The sequence below is a fragment of the Stenella coeruleoalba genome (genome assembly GCF_951394435.1).
Source record: "Stenella coeruleoalba genome assembly, chromosome: X".
Lineage (NCBI taxonomy): Eukaryota > Metazoa > Chordata > Mammalia > Artiodactyla > Delphinidae > Stenella > Stenella coeruleoalba.
The window spans coordinates 7,626,157-7,646,058 of NC_137152.1; the positions used below are offsets into that span (position 1 = coordinate 7,626,157).

Consider the following 19,902-nt stretch of genomic DNA (forward strand, 5'->3'; position numbering starts at 1 on the left):
GCTACCCTCATGCTCTGTAGATCCTTTCTTGCCTTTAAGGATTGGATAAAAGACCTAGGTGTCCTTTGTGTCTTCCGAAGTCCCTGTGTAGGTAAATACGGTTGTGTAAGAGAGATGCTCTTTCTTCAGGATGGACACCTCCAGCGTGAAGTTCGATTCCATCCTGTCTCTGTTGCCAGCTGTGTTATCTGTTGCTGCAACTAACTTAGTTAGTTGTCCTCCCTTGTAACTAACTTAGCATCTTCATTTCTTCTCTCCCTTGGAGCCCACGTAAATCATACCTGTTAAACATTGTTATGATGCTGCTACATGACAACCCTTTCAGAAACACCTGGTGGCTTAAAACAATAACCATTCATTTTTCTCACGGTCTGCAGGTCAGCTGGGTGGTTTGATTGGGTCAAAGCCAGCTGCTCTTGGCTGGGCTCACTCATGAATCTGTGCTTGGTGAGCCTGGATGATCTAGGATGGCTTCAGTTGAGATGACCCACCTTGACTCCATGTGGTCGCTCATCTTCCAGCATGTAGCCTAGGTTTCTGCTCATGGCAGAAGGCCAAGGAAGAAAGCAGAGGCCGCGTCGCCTTTGGGGTCTAGACTCAGTACATGCATGCTGTCACTTCCACTGCATGTCCCAAGGCCAGCCCTGATTCAAGAGCTGGAGAAATAGACTCTACCTCTTAATGAAGAGGAGCCGCAAGGTCCCACTGAAAATGCTGTAGATGCAGGGACAGGTAGAGAATCTGAGCTGGTTCTGTGTTCAGTCCACCGTGTAGATCGGGAGTCAGCAAACGTTTTCTGTAAATGGCCGAATAGTAAACATTTGAGGCTTTGGGGGCCATTTGGCCTTTGTCATAACTACTCAACTGTGCCGTTGCGATGTGAAAGCAGCCATAGACAATATGTGGAGTGGGCATGGCTGTGTTCCTCTAGAACTTATTTACAAAGCCAGGCAGCACGCCGGATTTAGCCCACAGCCAGCAGTTTGCTGTGCTCTGACCTTGACGATCCAGACCAAGTAGGAATCTCAGATGCAGGATCTAGGATGCTGTCCTTCCTGAAATCATAAGCAGAGGTGTCATCTGCCAGCAGAAGTGCTCTTATTGGCGAGAAGAAATAAAACCAGGTGAGAGGAGCAAGGGCTCCCCTCTAAGGTGCAGATGACTATAGTTGACCCTTGAACAACATGGGAGTTAGGGACACTGACCCCCCCAGCACAGTCGAAAAGCCACATCCTGCTCTCACTGCCTCAAAACCAAAGGAATTGATGAATGACTCACCCAAGGGCAGGAAGCTGAAACAGTCTGGATAGAATCAGGACTCAAACCCTAGTTCTTGTGATTCTACATATTGGGCTCTCTAATCGAGCACAAACTTTTCCCCTCACGTAGGTAAAGATCTGTAAAACGAAAATACAGGTATGATATTTATCGAACTAAATCCACGTATAAGTGGACCCACCCAGTTCAAACCTGTGTTGTTCAGGGCTCAGCAGTCTTTGCATCCCTTTGGGTGCCATATTGAACTTACACAGGTTAAGTTTATTTCTCATCAAGTCCCTGGAGTTCATTCCATTTTGTTCCTGTGTTTGGCTGGATTCTCATTTCCTATCCATCTATATCTCCCAGGGGATCCCAGATAGAATTCTTTCCATTTTTATTTTCTTTTCTTAAATTTTTTGGCCATGCTGCACAGCTTGCGGGATCCTACTTCCTTGACCAGGGTTCGAACCCCTGCCCTCAGCAGTGAAAGTGCAGAGTCCTAGCCACTGGACCACCAGGGAATTCCCTCTTTCCATTATTTCTGACCTGGGTGCCCTCTTCTTACACTTCTGGTCCTCCTGTCTTTCTTAATCCGAGCTTCAGAAGCAAAGTCACCACCTCCTTCTGGGCCCCCAGGGAAAGCCTCCAATTAGATCTACGGATTAAATCATGTTTATTTTCCTTTACCAATTATGCGTCTGATCGTCAGGACCATGACATGCTCCACCAAAGTTTAAGGATACATTTGTTCTCCAGAGTGACTTTTTGTTTCAGTCATTATTGCCTGGAGTTGTTGCTTGACTAGAGATTTGGTTAAATTTCAGGTAACATGAACTTCTTTTTAATAGAATGTCCAAGTGTCTGCAATTCTTCGATCTGCTGGCTTGGTGTTTCTTAACACGGGCTACCCATTGTGGGTCAGCAGCCTGCCATCTTCTTTTTCCCATCAGAGATTTTCTTTACCACATATAATACAAGGCTATTACCGTCTTGCGTTTCTAGAAATGAAAATGAAATCTTTGCTTTCTAATTTTATTCCTTCCCTTTTATTAATTGGTTGCTACTGACTTCTGCAATATGATTCTTCCTTGGGCATTCATCAGTGGGTATAGTTTTCAGCTTGGCATGGCTCAGACTTCAAACTTTTTAAGTTTTAAAGTAGCAAAGTTGCACAGACAGTCAATAAATCAATAACTATCGCCATTTTATTGCTTGTAAGGTGATTACTCCACTTTGCCTGTAGCGACTTTTCAATTTGATCAAAATGCAGTTTTGTCAGGTCGTGGTTGAGTCCTCCAGATATAAAAATACATAAAGCAATTGAGAGAAGCCTGTGTTCAAATATTTTAATAACTACCCTTCACTTCTTAAACCATCTTATTCCGGCACTTTTGTGGTTCCCGTCGTATAATTCAAATTTCCATGCTCTTTGCCAAAGAAATTTTGATTTAGTGCCTATTCCAACCTCTTGTCTTTGTAAGAGTGTATTATTTTTCTTGCTAACTGGTGGTGAGCACTGGTCCTGCTGCAAAGAGTTTTCTCTGTGTCAAATTATTTCCTGTGTGATCTGTAAATCAGGTTCTGATGGTGGTGTAACATGGAAGATGTCTTGGTTTATTTGAGATTGTTTTCCAGACAAGGGGAGGCAGAATAATAGGAGTGGAATTGTTATCTTAGGCAGGAAAGGAAGAAATCCTCCACTTTGCTACTGCCCTGGTAGCAGGCACCCTTTTGACTGTATTTTAAGGAAAATTAGAAGTGAGGGCCTGCACTCAGGGCTGCTTGCCCGGGGCAGTGTGCTGCCAGCCTGGTATGGTTTGTCTTAGTCTGTTCGGGCTGCTATAACGAAATACCATAGACTGGGTGGCTTAGAAACAACAGAGGCTGGCAGTCTGAGATCAGGGTGCCAGCATGGTCAGGTGATGGTTCTTTTTCCAGTCACAGATTTCCTATTGTGTCCTTACATGGTGGAAGGGGCAGAGGAGCTCCCTGGGGCCTCTTTTATAAGGGCACTAGTCCCATTCTTGAAGGTACTGCCCTTATGACCCAATCACCTCCCAAAGACCCCACCTTCTAATACCATCCTTGGGGGTTAGGCTTTCAATGTATGAATTTGGGTGGGGAGACACACACGTTCAGACCATAGCATGGCTCACGTGGCAGGTTGTCCTGCCTCCTTGTCATCCCCATGGCATCCCCCCCCCGCCCTGGTGCAGAGGACCACTCCCTCTGTGGATCACCTTGGCTCCCACCAGTGAGTTAAGTCTTAGCATTTTCACTCTGCTGTTGCTGTACGTCTCGAGTATCCGCAGAGGTTGTCTGCCTCAGTGGTCCGCTTTATCTCCCAGGAGAACCGGTTACTGGATTGACTACAGTGATTTGGTTTTGAGTGGTATGCCTCAACCCTGTTTCCCCCAGGCCTCTCATGTTGATGCCCTGCTTTTGCAGAACGTGAGGTTTTCTAGAAATGGTTATAGTTGACCCTCATTATGAGCGGTTCCGTATTTGTGAATTTGCCTGCTCACTAAAATGTATTTGTAACATCCAGGGCAATACATGGGGCACTTGCCTGGTCAGTGCACGTGCAGAGCCTCAAAAAGTTTGAGTTGCCAGGAATGCACGATCCCAGCTGAGGTTGGAGAAATTGGTGCTCTGCCGTCTTGTTTCAGTGCCCAGACCAGAAACAAGTGTTCTTTTCACAGTCTCTTTAGTGCCATATTTTTCGCATTTTTGTGTTTTTTTTTTATTGGTAATTTTGCTGTTTCCAGTGGCCTTGAAATGCAGGGCAGGAGTGTCTGTAGTGTTTTTAAGCACGAGAAGGCTGTGCTGGGCCTCATGGAGAAAATATGTTTGTTAGACAAACTTCCTGCAACGTGAGTGACAGTGCTGTTGGCTGTGAGTTCAGTGGATGAACCAACGATATATATTTGATAAGGTGTCTTTAAACAGAAACACACAAAACAAGGTTGTATATTGATTGGTTGCTGAAGATGTGACCAGAGGCTCGAAGGAACCTAACCCTGTATTTCTCTTGGGGACAGTGATTTAGTACTCACTAATTCGGTGGCCATGGTGACTTTATAGCACAAAACTACCACAAATAATAAGAAAGTAACATTTGTCAGAAACAGACTCACAGATTTAGAGAATGAACTTACGGTTACTGAGGGGAAGGGTGGAGGAAGGGGATAGTTAGGGAGTTGGGGATTGACATGTACACCTGCTGAATTTAAAATAGGTAACCAACAAGGACCTACTGTGTAGCACAGGGAACTCTACTCAATATCCTGTAACAACCTAAATGGGAAAAGAATTGGAAAAAGGTACATGTATATGTATAACTGAATCATTTTGCCGTACACCTGAAACTATCACAACATTGTTAATCAACTATACTCCAGTATAAAATAAAAAGTTAAAAAAAAAGAAATTAACGTTTGTGTCTCCCCAAAATTCATATGTTGAAACCTAATCCCCAATGTGATGGTGTTGGGAGGAGGGGCCTTTGGGAGGTGATGAGGTCATGAAAGCTGAGTCCTCATGGATGGGATTAGTGACCTTATAAAAGAGACCCCAGAGAGCTCCACCAGATGAGGACACAGTGAGTAGATGGCCATCTGTGAACAGGAAGTGGGCTCTCACCAGACACTGAATCTCTAAGTAAGTGCCTTGATCTTGGACTTCACAGCCTCCGGAACTGTGAGAAATAAATGTGTGTTGTTGATGAGCCACCCAGTCTGTGGTATTTTTGTTACAGCAGCCTGTGCTCACTAAGACAGACTGTATGTATCTTTCATCACAGCAGAGGTGCCTATGCTGAAATGTCTTTCCTGTGCAAAAAAATAGCACACGTGGATTGTTCTGCCAGGTCTGTGCAGATGTTCTGCTCACGTTTTTAATGACAGGTTTTCTCTCCCAGGTGTAAGTAGCATGGTCAATGCAGGAGCGATGAGTGGCTCTGGAAACCTGATGGATTTCCTTGACGAGCCGTTCCCTGATGTGGGGACGTATGAGGACTTCCACACCATCGACTGGCTGAGGGAGAAGTCACGGGACACCGACAGACACAGAAAGGTACATGCTGTTCATAAGGACACTGTGAGGGGAATCCCTTCGAAGGGCTGGGCCATGCTTCTATCGGACAGTCACTGAGCTAGAGCTTGGGTTCATGTGTCGTGTGCTGAGCTAGGTTCTAGAGAAGAGAAGGGCTAGTGGGAGAGGCAGAGATGTGGACAGGTAATTCTAATACCAGGTGCTTTGGGTGGAAGGCTATGTCATACAGAGTTGTGGTGTGGAGGGCAAGGAGTGGGGCTCTGGAACCAGACAGATTGGGTACATCCTGACTTTGACATCTTTAGGCTGGCTGACTTTTGGGGTGCCATTTCTGGACCCCATCTTCTCATCTGTAAGGATGGAGTTAATTATACCAGAAGATTAAATGGGGCTCTGTGTGTATGAAAGCACATATTACAGTGCCTGGCCTCTCGTAGGCAGTCAATATATATTTTTATGGGCTGCAGTAAGGTTATGTATCAAGTGCTGTGGGATCATTTAGGAGGGATGGTTAGGGAGGGAGTTTTTAGAGGGGGTGCGATTTCAGTGGGGTCTTGAAGGATGACTAAGAATTTGCCAGGCAGAGGAAGGGGAAAGGATTCTCATCAGGAGTGGCTTTTTTAGGTCACAGAGGCATGAAAGACCGTGGCACATTTAGGCAGTTCAAGGAGCTCTAAGGTTTGGTGGCAGATTCACGGAAGGGGAGGACTAGAGATGAGTCTGGCCACGTGGGCGATGGGGCCACATTGGGAACCACTGAGTAGACCATGAAGAGGAGTTTAGATTTCCTTTTTTTTTTTTAAGATTTATTTTATTATTTTAAAATTTTATTTATTTATTTATTTTTGGCTGCGGTGGGTCTTAGCTGCAGCACACGGGATCTTCGTTGAGACATGCGGGATCTTTTCGTTGTGGCGCGTGGGCTTCTCTCTAGTTGTGGTGGGCGGGTTTTCTCTCTCTACTTGTGGCTCACAGGCTCCAGGGTGCGTGGGCTCTGTAGTTGTGTTCTGTAGTTGTGGCGCACAGGCTCCAGGGCGCTTGTGATCTGTAGTTGTGGCGCACAGGCTCCAGGGTGCGTGGGCTCTGTAGTTGTGGTCTGTAGTTGTGGCACACGGGCTCCAGGGCGTGTGGGCTCTGTAGTTGTGGTCTGTAGTTGTGGCACACAGGCTCCAGGGCGCGTGGGCTCTGTAGTTGTGGTCTGTAGTTGTGGCGCACGGGCTCCAGGGCGCGTGGGCTCTGTAGTTGTGGTCTGTAGTTGTGGCGCACGGGCTCCAGGGCGTGTGGGCTCTGTAGTTTATGGCACGTGGGCTCTCTAGTTGAGGCGCACGAGCTCAGTAGTTGTGGTGCGTGGGCTTAGTTGCCCCGCGGCATTTGGTATCTTAGTTTCCTGACCAGGGATTGAACCTGTGGCCCCTGCACTGTAAGGTGGACTCTCCACTGCTGGACCACCAGGGAAGTCCCTGGATTTCCTATTTACTTATTTATTTATTTATTTGTTTGGTTTTGGCTGTGTTGGTTCTTCACTGCTGCGCGTGGGCTTTCTCTAGTTGCGGAGGGTGGGGGCTACTCTTTGTTGTGGTGCGCTGGCTTCTCATTGCGGTGGCTTCTCTTGTTACAGAGCACGGGCTCCAGGCGTGCGGGCTTCAGTAGTTGTGGCGTGCGGGCTCTAGAGCACAGGCTCAGTAGTTGTGGCACACGGGCTTAGCTGCTCTGCAGCATGTGGGATCTTCCTGGACTGGGATCAAACCCGTGTCCCCTGCAGTGGCAGGTGGATCCTCAACCACTGCGCCACTGAGAAAGCCCTGGATTTCCTTTTCATGGCCACAGGATACAAGAGAGGTGCACTGCCATGCTCTCTATGGCTCCTTCTGTGCTACAACAGCAGAGTCCGGTAGTTGCCACGGAGACCAACTGACCTGCCGAACCGAAAATATTTACTTTCTGTCTCTTTATGGAAAATGTTTGCCAACCCTTGCTCTAAAGGGTTATGAGGGGAATGATGGTCTCAGGAATGTAGGATTCTGTTAACACAGGGAGGCAAAGGGGTGCTCTTACGATGTGTTTAGATGTAACCATCTGCCTGGAAAGCGTGATCCAGGCTGGCTCCTTCAGCCTTCTTGCTGTTAATCAAAACTACAATGAGGTATCACCGCACACCGGTCAGAATGGCTGTCATCAAAAAAGCTACAAACAGCAATGCTGGAGAGGGTGTGGAGAAAAGGGAACCCTCCTACACTGTTGGTGGGAATGTAAATTGATACAGCCACTATGGAGACCAGTATGGTGGTTCCTTAAAAAACTGAAATTAGAGTTATCATGTGATCCAGCAATCCCACTCCTGGATATGTATCCAGAGAAAACTCTAACTCAAAAAGATACATGCACCCCAATGTTCATAGCAGCACTATTTACAATTAGCAGTAATCACACCTCAGATAAACCTCATTGGCTATGATACTGTCACTGCACAAAGCTAACAGCACCATTCACAATAGCCAAGACATGGAAGCAACCTAAGTGTCCATCGACAGATGAATGGATAAAGAAGGTGTGGTACATATATACAATGGAATATTACTCAGCCATAAAAAAGAATGAAATAATGCCATTTGCAGCAACATGGATGGGCCTAGAGATTATCATACTGAGTGAAGTAAGTCAGAGAAAGACAAATATCATATGATATTGCTTATATGTGGAATCTAAAAAAGTGGTACAAGTGGACTTATTTACAAAACAGAAATACACTCACAGACATAGAAAACCAATTTATGGTTACCAAAGGGGAAAGAGGGTGGGGGAGGGATAAATTAGGAGTTCGGACTAACAGATACACACTATTATATATAAAGTAGATAAACAACAAGGTCCTACTGTATAGCACAGGGAACTATATTTAATATTTTGTAATAACCTATAATGGAAAAGAATCTGAAAAAGGATATATATATATAGGTATAACTAAATCACTTTGCTGTACACCTGAAATTAACATTGTAAATCAACTATACTTCAATTAAAAAAAGAAAGTTCGGGGCTTCCCTGGTGGCGCAGTGGTTGGGGGTCCGCCTGCCGATGCAGGGGACGCGGGTTCGTGCCCCGGTCCGGGAGGATCGCACATGCCGCAGAACGGCTGGACCCGTGAGCCATGGCCGCTGAGCCTGCGTGTCCAGAGCCTGTGCTCTGCAACGGGAGAGGCCACAGCAGTGAGAGGCCCATGTACCGCAAAAAAAAAAAAAAAGTAAGTTCTTGGGACTTCCCTGGTGGCGCAGTGGTTAAGAATCCACCTGCCAATGCAGGGGACATGGGTTTGAGCCCTGGTCTGGGAAGATCCCACATGCCACGGAGCAACTAAGCCCGTGTGCCACAGCTACTGAGCCTGCGCTCTAGAGCCCGCGAGCCACAACTACTGAAGCCCGCACGCCTAGAGCCTGTGCTCCGCAACAAGAGAAGCCACCGCAATGAGAAGCCCGCGCACCGCAACGAAGAGTAGCCCCCGCTCGCCACATCTAGAGAAAGCCTGCGCACAGCAATGAAGACCCAACGCAGCCATAAAGGAAGGAAGGAAGGAAAGAAAGGAGGGAGGGAGGGAGGGAGGGAGGAAGGAAGGAAGAGAAAGAAATTAAGTTCGTTCTTGTTGTTAACATGTAGCCTGGAAAATGAAAGAAGGAATTGAAGTCTTTGTCAAAGAGGGTCTTTGTGAACAGACCTTACGATTTAGGCTAAAATAATGATTTGTATTCAAAACGGTGACACCGAAGTGATGTCTTCCTTCAGAATGGCTTTGAAATAATCAAAGATCACATCACACTTAGTGAGGTTTTTTTAAGTAAGTGAACTTTTTTGGATTCTTTGGAGACTACCATGGCATCTTTCTAGCTCTGTGAACTAGAAAGCCCATTTAACCACTGTGCTAGGTAACTGAAAGAGTCACGTTAGCGGCAGTCTAGTTGCTTCATTATATTCGTTTTCTCAATCACCGTGTTTCCTGAGGAAACAGTTTCAGAGAAGGAAGCCTGAATCGGAAAGTGTGTCCACATCAGCTCCGATGTCTTTCTGCTTCTAGATAACCAGCAAAAGCAAGGAGTCCATATGGGAGTTCATCAAGAGCTTGCTGGACGCCTGGTCAGGATGGGCGGTGATGCTGCTCATCGGCCTGCTGGCAGGTACGTGGAGTGTTTCTCTTGTACTTCAGGCAAAGGGGCTGTTACTTGAAATACCTAAGGGCACAATACATGACGATACACTTAACATAAATCTATCATCAGTAAAGCAAAAAGACCCCAAGGCACGGACAGGCCCAGGTATGGTCATTGGAGCGCGGTACCGAGAAGGCGGGTTGGCCCTTTCCACACTGTAGAAAGGTTTACCGCCATGCTGGATTTTATTGAAAACACACATTTCACATTCTATAGTACTTGGCCACGTAGAAGGTGAGAAAGGACGGGAACATGTTGATCTCTAAAAATAAAACATCATATGAGACTGGCCTTTACTAACACCGGCAGGCCCTGAGATGAATTGTAAACATCGAGAGACGCTCACAGTAACGTGAGACACCACAGGGTCTGAGGAAGGCCCGGGGGAGGTACCTCCAGCCCATGGGTTGTTCTGACCCTCAGCGACTCCGTGTCCTTCATTCTTATAATCCCAACACCATGTTTGTGAGCAGTTGCTGTTTCCAGAATGAATGAATGAGTATCTGGAGGGGACACCTCCCCTTTTAATAGCAAATGCACAGCCCTCCATGGAAATTGTTTCCTGAAACTTACTTCCTTTTAGGAGGCTGTGAAGGTTAATGTCTAAGGAGAAAAAAATTTGATCATGCTGAAGAGATTCCCTTAAGAAACTCCCCCTGCCTGTAGTAACACGCTAGTTCTGCTTATAGGACTGATCAGAGAATGGCTGTGTGATACAGGTTGAATATAGTACATACTCGCAGAGCACCTGCGGGACATAGGGTAAAATTTTGTGATTAGAGGACTTTGATTTCTGGCTGCCCTGTCACTCGTTACATCTACAGTGGTAAGAGGGGCCTGGTTGCCGGGGAGGGGCTCCCTCTGCCTGGCATGTCCTAAAGGGCCCAGGAGAGTGCTGAAGGGGCAGTCCTCTCCTTCCGGCCACAGCAGCTACCCACCCATTCCGCCCATCCTGTCCTTCCCCTCCCAGTGGCGCTCCCGGTATATATTGGCAGCAGTGCTGGGAGGGAATTCGAGTTCATGGACATATGGCGTTTTGCCACCCATTCATTAGGCTCTATGAAGTCCTTTAAAGGTAGGTGGGGGGGGAGAGGGCGGAGAGGGTAGTTTGCTGCGAACTTTGATGTCTTTCTTTAGAATAGATTTATAAAACTGTACCCTGTGTTATTCTTGGCTCCTGGGAAGGAGGGATGAATACGGGAAATGAAGGAATCAGAGTAGATGTCTTGGCTTCCTGCTGGAGTCACACAGTATAGATTTATCAACTGATCTCAGAGCCCTGTCGGGCTGTCTTTAACAAGTCAGATACCGACCATCGGGCTTCACTGTTAATCCGATTTCCATCAGTTCTTTCAGGAAGAATCACCTGGGGAATTAAAAAAAAATGCTGCTGCCCAGGCTTCAATTAAATAGTAGCTCCCTGGAGATGACACCCTAGCATTGAGTAAAGCCCCCTTTCCCCTGTGATTTTAATATGCAGCCAGGGGTGAGGACTGCTGGAGAAGGGCGATCCCATGGTCACATCAGCAGATGAATATAGGAGGGAGGCAAGAAAAAGATGATCTTGGCAGTGAAGGTGGCGAAAGTGTTCTTTTGATCTGGATGAAGGAAAAGCCATAAAACTGCCCCATTCACCTTCCCGTTCCCCAGTGGCGAGCCCCAGGGGTCCCACTATCTTGCCAGTCACCTCCGTATTGGCAGCCCAGACATTATATTCCGACGCCCAAGCTGCGGCTCCTCTGCAGGGCGTTAACCAGGAGCCACCACTGGGTGTCGCTGTTGTTCCACACAAGGCAGTTTTTGTTCCAATGTCATCTTCTGCTTGAGGTGTTCTCTGACCACCTTTTCTAAAAGCACGTCTCCCTCTCTGAGCCTCGTCGCCCTCGCCCACTATATGTATGTATGTGTGTGTGTACGTAACAGCTTTATTGAGATATAACTCACATACCATACAGTTCACCTAGTTAAAGTGTACAACTTGGTGGTTTTTAGTGTACTCACAGAGTTTTGCAACATCACCAAGGCCAATTTTAGAACATTTTCATCAGCTCCCAAAGAACCTTCCTACCCTTTAGCTATCAGCCCCAGTGTCCCTAGCCTCCGCTCAGTCCTGGGCAACCGCTAATCTACTTGCTGTCTCTGTAAATTTGCCTACTCTGGACATTTCATAAAATGGAAGCATACAATATATGGTCTTTTGTGACTGGCTTCTTTTACAGCATAACGTTTCCAAGGTTCATCCATGCTGTCGCATGTGTCAGCGCTTCATTCCTTTTGGTTGCCATTGTAGGTGGACCACATTTTGTTTCTCCATTCAGCAATTGATGGGCATATGTGTTGTTTCCACTCTTTGGCTTCTGTGAATATGCAGTTGTGAACATTTGCGTACATGTCTTGTGTTGGGTGTATGTTTTCATTTCTCGTGGGCAGATGCCTAGGAATGGAAGTGTTTGGTCAGGTGGTGACTCCTTGTTTAACTTTTTTTTTTTTTTTTTTTGTAATACGCGGGCCTCTCACTGTTGTGGCCTCTCCCATTGTGGAGCACAGGCTCCGGACGCGCAGGCTCAGCGGCCATGGCTCACGGGCCCAGCCGCTCTGCGGCATGTGGGATCTTCCCGGACCGGGGCGCGAACCCATGTCCCCTGTGTCGGCAGGCGGACTCTCAACCACTGCGCCACCAGGGAAACCCCCTTGTTTAACTTTTTGAGGACGTGTCCGACTGTTCTCCTGCACCATTGTAGGAAATGGCTGCCATTGGAACGTGCTGTATTCTCCTCTCTAGCACCTACCACCTTCTGTTGGAGCCCCTCATTTACTTACTTATTCAATCTAGTGTCTTCTCGTACAAGCTGAGATTCCACGAAGGCAGGGACCTGAGTTTGCTTTGTTCACTGCTGTACCCCAGGGTGTGGAACAGTACGTGGCACGTAGTACGTAGGTGCTCAATAAATAGCCCTTGAGTGAATGGATGGACGTGAGTTTCCTGATTTTCATTCGTTTGTTGCTCTCATTCATTCAACATGGATATATAGTTCCAGCTATGTACCTGACGTGAATACAATGGCCCTTGCCCACTTAAAGGGGACACAGGGTCTAGACACCTGGCTTGATCCCCACCGTGGCACACAAACCAGACAAGAGACTCCCCCCACCCTTATAGACTAATTGGAGTGTGTGTGTGTGCATGTGAGGGGTGTGTGTGTGTGTGTGTGTATACACATATATATAAATACTGATCATATCAGGATGTGATAGGTGTGGTGATGGGGAGTGCCTGGGAAGTATACTTAGCCCAGACTTAGGAAATCAGGGAAGGCTTCCTGAAGGAGGTGATATAAATGCCAGCATCTGGAAGATAAATAGGAGCTTGGCGGGTTGGGGGAGGACAGTGCTATCTGAGGTGGTGCAGAGAGGAGGGCCTGGTGTGCCAAGGAACACAGTGTGGGCAGGGTGTGGGATTCGTGATGGAGAGAGAGGAGCCTGGAGAGAAATGTGGGAACGGTGGTCAGAGCCTGTGCGCCGCTGAGGATTCGGGTGTTCTGGCTAGAACAGTGGGCGACTGCTGATGGAACCAGGAGAGTGGCAAGGCCAGGTCGCCTGAGGCTGGCATATGGCTGCCTTCGGGGAATTGATGTTGTAATAAGGATCTAGTAAAAGTGTGAAAAGTTTGGTAGCGCAAAAGTATTCCCTGCCTTCGTGAAAGACTGGAATGGGTTATTCTAGAAAGAGACCTAAAATGGCCTTCTCTGACCCACTGCACACTCAATTTTATCCCACTCCTATCGGCCTTTAAAGTAGTTATTTACTTATGTAGCTCCTCAGTCCTTTATCCATAATTTTTTAAAAATCCAGAAAGTTCTAACAAGTAAGATTTTTCAAGCTGGATTCCATTTGATGGGAAAACTTTATTTCAATGACGAGGCTGTTATAAATAGTTTTGTCTCCATTTTGTCTGAATTGTCAGGTTTCCTGGAGGATATTCATGTGTGTGATCCCAGCATCCTGCCCCAGAAGCCGCTGAGGGGGTTACGTGATTTATAGGGTGTAGGTACCCTGTTTCTAAGATTCGGAAGGGCTGGGTTCTGAAAGCCGCTCGGCCCCAGGGGCTTGCGGTGGGCTCAGTGCTGCGGGTCTCTCCCTCCCACCCTATCGAAGCCCCCCGAGGACAGCGTATCATTGGCCTTTGTGTCTCACTGGGCTGGGCACCACTTTTGCCACACCTGGTGCCCTGCCACTCGCTCAGGTGACCTCAAGACTGAAGAAAGAGGGTTCCTGGGTGCGTGGCAGCCCGGGGCACGGGCATCTCCGCCTGGCCCTCCGGGCGCACGTGCTACCCTGGCCCATGCCGGCCGTCCTTCTGAGTGGCTCTCGCTGCTTCTTCCAGGCACCCTGGCCGGGGTCATCGATCTCGCCGTCGACTGGATGACAGACCTGAAGGAGGGCATCTGCCTGTCCGCCTTCTGGTACAGCCACGAGCAGTGCTGCTGGACTTCCAATGAGACCACGTTTGAGGACAGGGACAAGTGTCCCCTGTGGCAGAAGTGGTCGGAGCTGCTGGTGAAACAGTCGGAGGTGGGTGCAGGGGCGGGTCCTGGCTGGGAGCCCCGTGGCTGGTGTTGGGGGACGTCCGAGCTCTCACCTTGCAGGGTCTGTCCTGACCGTCGTCGTGGCTACTACGAGTGCCACTTGCCACTTGGCTTTTCCTAGCTCTAGGGTTCAAACTTCACTTGGAAAATCCTTTCCCACTATTTCATGTGCACGATGTATGTATTTTCTTTAAAGCCTTTTGTTTGGCTTTATTTTTCTTACTGAGAGTGATCTCTTGATCATGCTGAAGAAATAGGGTTGATTTTTATCCCTTCTGATTGAGAAGAAAAGATGTTACTGTTTTTTAATAACAGCTTTAGTGAGACATGATCCATACTCCGTGGGGTGTACCCATTAACGGGTACAATGCGGTGGCTTTTAGGATATTCACAGAGTTGTGCCGCATCACCCCGATCGAATTTTAGAACTTTTTTTTTTTTAACATTTATTTTTCATTCAAACAGAAAGTCGCAAAAATTATAATCATCCTCATCAGTTCACTCAGTCCCATGTAATTATTTTCATCTTGATCTTTTGTTAGCACTTTTATGAATGCATCAGTTTTCCATTAGAGTTCTGAAAATGCTTATTCATTCAGTTCAGCAGTATAGTCAGTTACCAGAAACCTGTACTTGTCAGAGTCTTTTCCATGAATTCCTTGAAGCTGAAACCCTTTTATAGGAACATTTTTGCAAAAGCGTCAGAGTACACCCAGAACTGTCTGTAAATGACAAAAGACTTAAAAATGACCACAGTTAAAGATTTGATGAAAGTTCATAATAATGCAATTGACAAGGAAACTTAGTTATTTCTGAGATATACATTTTAAAGTAATAACTAGAATTATGACTTATAACATTATACCAGAACATATAAGATTTTTAGGAATTTCATGTAATGTCTGAAACATTTATATTAACATATTTCCATACAAATAACCCAAAGAAAGTTTAGTATTAGTTGTTTTTTTTCTTTTTATACAACAGGTTCCTATTAGTCATCAGTTTTATAGACATCAGTGTATACATGTCAATCCCAATCGCCCAATTCAGCACACCACCATCCCCACCCCACTGTGGTTTTACCCCCTGATGTCCATACGTTTGTCTTCTACATCTGTGTCTCAACTTCTGCCCTGCAAACCGGTTCATCTGTACCATTGTTCTAGGTTCCACATACATGCGTTAATATACAATATTTGTATTTCTCTTTCTGACTTACTTCACTCTGTATGACAGTCTCTAGATCCATCCACGTCTCAACAAATGATTCAATTTCGTTCCTTTCTATGGCTGAGTAATATTGCATTGTATATATGTACCACAACTTCTTTATCTATTCCTCTGTCAGTGGGCATTTAGGTTGCTTCCATGACCTGGCTGTTGTAAATAGTGCTGCAATGAACATTGGGGTGCATGTGTCTTTTTGCATTATTGTTTTCTCCGGGTATATGCCTAGTAGTTGGATTGCTGGATCATATGGTAATTCTATTTTTAGTTTTTTAAGGAACCTCCATACTGTTCTCCATACTGGCTGTATCAATTTACATTCCCACCCACAGTGCAAGAGGGTTCCCTTTTCTCCACACCCTCTCCAGCATTTGTTGTTTGTAGATTTTCTGATGATGCCCATTCTAACTGGTGTGATGTGATACCTCATTGTAGTTTTGATTTGCATTTCTCTAATAATTAGTGATGTTGAGCAGCTTTTCATGTGCTTCTTGGCCACCTGTATGTCTTCTTTGGAGAAATGTCTATTTAGGTCTTCTGCCCATTTTTGGATTGGGTTGTTTGTTTCTTTAATATTGAGCTGCATGAGCTGTTTATATATTTTGGAGATTAATCCTTTGTCCATTGATTCGTTTGCAAATATTTTCTCCCATTCTGAGGGTTGTCTTTTTGTCTTGTTTCCTTTGCTGTGCAAAAGCTTTTAAGTTTCATTAGGTCCCATTTGTTTATTTTTGTTTTTATTTCCATTACTCTAGGAGGTGGATCAAAAAAGATCTTACTGTGATTTATGTCAAAGAGTGTTCTTCCTGTGTTTTCCTCTAAGAGTTTTATAGTGTCTGGACTTACATTTAGGTCTCTAATCCATTTTGAGTTTATTTTTGTGTATGGTGTTAGGGAGTGTTCTAATTTCATTCTTTTACATGTAGCTGTCCAGTTTTCCCAGCACCACTTATTGAAGAGATTGTCTTTTCTCCATTGCATATCCTTGCCTCCTTTGTCATAGATTAGTTGATCATAGGTGCACGGGTTTACCTCTGGGCTTTCTATCTTGTTCCATTGATCTATGTTTCTGTTTTTGTGCCAGTACCATATTGTCTTGATTACTGTAGCATAGTCTGAAGTCAGGGAGTCTGATTCCTCCAGCTCCGTTTTTTTCCCTCAAGACTGCTTTGGCTATTCGGGGTCTTTTGTGTCTCCGTACAAATTTTAAGATGATTTATTCTAGTTCCATAAAAAATGCCATTGGTAGTTTGATAGGGATTGCATTGAATCTGTAGATTGCTTTGGGTAGTACAGTCATGTTCACAGTATTGATTCTTCCAATCCAAGAACATGGTATATCTCTCCATCTGTTGGTATCTTTAATTTCTTTCATCAGTGTCTTATAGTTTCCTGCATACAGGTCTTTTGTCTCCCTAGGAAGGTTTATTCCTAGGTATTTTATTCTTTTTGTTGCAGTGGTAAATGGGAGTGTTTCCTTAATTTATCTTTCAGATTTTTCATCATTAGTGTATAGGAATGCAAGAGATTTCTGTGCATTAATTTTGTATCCTGCAACTTTACCAAATTCATTGATTAGCTCTAGTAGTTTTCTGGTGGCATTTTTAGGATTCTCTATGTATAGTATCGTGTCATCTGCAAACAGTGACAGTTTTACTTCTTCTTTTCCAATTTGTATTCCTTTTATTTCTTTTTCTTCTCTGATTGCCGTGGCTAGGACTTCCAAAACTATGTTGAATAATAGTGGTGAGAGTGGACATCCTTGTCTCGTTCCTGATCTTAGAGGAAATGCTTTCAGTGTTTCACCATTGAGAATGATGTTTGCTGTGGGTTTGTTGTGTATGGCCTTTATTATGTTGAGGTAGGTTCCCTCTATGCCCACTTTCTGGAGAGTTTTATCATAAATGGGCGTTGAATTTTGTCAAAAGCTTTTTCTGCATCTATTGAGATGATCATATGGTTTTTATTCTTCAATTTGTTAATGTGGTGTATCACATTGATTGATTTGCATATGTTGAAGAATCCTTGCATCCCTGGGATAACTCCCACTTGATCATGGTGTATGATCCTTTTAATGTGTTGTTGGATTCTGTTTGCTAGTATTTTGTTGACGATTTTTGTATCTATATTCATCAGTGATATTGGCCTCTAATTTTCTTTTTTTGTAGTATCTTTGTCTGGTTTTGGTATCAGGGTGATGGTGGCCTCATAGAATGAGTTTGGGAGTGTTCCTTCCTCTGCAATTTTTTGGAAGAGTTTGAGAAGGATGGGTGTTAGCTCTTCTCTAAGTGTTTGACAGAATTCACCTGTGAAGCCATCTGGTCCTGGACTTTTGTTTGTTGGAAGATTTTTTTTCTTTTTTTTTTTTGCGGTACGCGGGCCTCTCACTGTCGCGGCCTCTCCCATTGCGGAGCACAGGCTCCGGACGCGCAGGCTCAGCAGCCATGGCCTACGGGCCCAGCCGCTCCGCGGCATGTGGGATCTTCCCGGACCGGGGCACGAACCCATGTCCCCTGCATCGGCAGGTGGACTCTCAACCATTGCGCCACCAGGGAAGGTCTTGTTGGAAGATTTTTAATCACAGTTTCAATGTCATTACTTGTGATTGGTCTGTTCGTATTTTCTGTTTCTTCCTGGTTCAGTCTTGGAAGGTTATACCTTTCTAAGAATTTGTCCATTTCTTTCAGGTTTTCCATTTTTTTGGCATAGAGTTGCTTTTAGTAGTCTCTTAGGATGCTTTGTATTTCTGCGGTGTCTGTTGTAACTTCTCCTTTTTCATTTCTAAATTTATTGATTTGAGTCCTCTCCCTCTTTTTCTTGATGAGTCTGGCTAATGGTTTATCAATTTTGTTTATCTTCTCAAAGAACCAGCTTTTAGTTTTATTGATCTTTGCTGTTGTTTTCTTTGTTTCTATTTCATTTATTTCTGCTCTGATCTTTATGATTTCTTTCCTTCTTCTAACTTTGGGTTTTGTTTGTTCTTCTTTCTCTGGTTCCTTTAGCTGAGGTTAAATTGTTTATTTGAGATTTTTCTTGTTTCTTGAGGTAGGCTTGTATAGCTATAAACTTCCCTCTTAGAACTTCTTTTGCTGCATCCCATAGGTTTTGGATCATCGTGTTTTCATTGTCATTTGTCTCTAGGTATTTTTTTATTTCCTCTTTGATTTCTTCAGTGATCTCTTGGTTATTTAGTAACGTCTTGTTTAGCCTCCATGTGTTTGTGTTTTTTACGTTTTTTTCCCTGTAATTCATTTCTAATCTCATAGCCTTGTGGTCAGAAAAGATGCTTGATATGATTTCAGTTTTCTTAAATTTACTGAAGCTTGATTTGTGACCCAAGATGTGACCTATCCTGGAGAATGTTCCGTGCGCACTTGAGAAGAAAGTGTAATCTGCTGTTTTTGGATGTAATCTGCTGTCCTATAAATATCAATTAAATCTATCTGGTCTATTGTGTCATTTAAAGCTTCTGTTTCCTTATTAATTTTCTGTCTGGATGATCTCCATTGGTGTGAGTGAGGTGTTAAACTCCCCCACTATTATTGTGTTCCTGTCGATTTCCTCTTTTATAGCTGTTAGCAGTTGCCTTATATATTGAGGTGCTCCTGTGTTGGGTGCATATATATTTATAATTGTTATATCTTCTTCTTGGATTGGTCCCTTGATCATTATGTAGTGTCCTTCCTTGTCTCTTGTAACCTTCTTTATTTTAAAGTCTATTTTATCTGATATGAGTATTCCTACTCCAGCTTTCTTTTGATTTCCATTGGCATGGAATATCTTTTTCCATCCCCTCACTTTCAGTCTAGGTCTGAAGTGGGTCTCTTGTAGACAGCAAATATATGGGTCTTGTTTTTGTATCCATTCTGCGAGCCTGTGTCTTTTGGTTGAAGCATTTAATCCATTCAAATTTAAGGTAATTATTGATATATATGTTCCTATTACCATTTTCTTAACTGTTTTGGTTTGTTTTCATAGGTCCTTTTCTTCTCTTCTGTTTCCGACTTAGAGAAGTTTCTTTAGCATTTTTTGTAGATGGTTTGGTGGTGCTGAATCCTGTTAGCTTTTGCTTGTCTGTAAGGCTTTTAATTTCTCTGTTGAATTTGAATGAGATCCTTGCTGGGTAGAGTAATCTTGGTTGTAGGTTCTTCCCTTTCGTCACTTTATCATGCCACTTCCTTCTGGCTTGTAGAGTTTCTGCTGAGAAATCAGCTGTTAACCTTATGGGAGTTCCCTTGTATGTTATTTTTCCTTTTTCCCTTACTGCTTTCAATAATTTTTCTTTGTGTTTAATTTTTGCCAATTTGATTACTATGTGTCTTGGCGTGTTTCTGCTTGGGTTTATCCTATATGGGACTCGGTGCGCTTCCTGGACTTGGGTGGCTATTTCCTTTACCATGTTAGGGAAGTTTCAACTATAATCTCTTCAAATATTTTCTCTGGTCCTTTCTCTCTCTCTTCTCCTTCTAGGTCCCCTATAATGCGAATGTTGTTGCCTTTAATGTTGTCCCAGATGTTTCTTAGGCTGTCTTCATTTCTTTTCATTCTTTTTTCTTTATTCTGTTCTGCAGCAG

The 19,902-nt window shown here is 44.6% G+C and overlaps 1 protein-coding gene across 3 annotated transcripts in view; it reads left to right on the forward strand.

Moving 5' to 3' along the window:
* The window catches only part of CLCN4 (chloride voltage-gated channel 4), a 76,531-nt gene that overhangs the window by 25,473 nt on the left and 31,156 nt on the right, over positions 1-19,902 (forward strand). For all 3 annotated transcript variants that reach the window (XM_079911474.1, XM_079911476.1, XM_079911475.1), the window contains 3 exons: positions 5,180-5,334; positions 9,380-9,479; positions 13,897-14,084. In XM_079911474.1, the coding sequence (XP_079767600.1) occupies positions 5,191-5,334; positions 9,380-9,479; positions 13,897-14,084 (432 nt within the window). In that variant the 5' untranslated portion in view covers positions 5,180-5,190. The remainder of the gene's footprint in view (positions 1-5,179; positions 5,335-9,379; positions 9,480-13,896; positions 14,085-19,902) is intronic.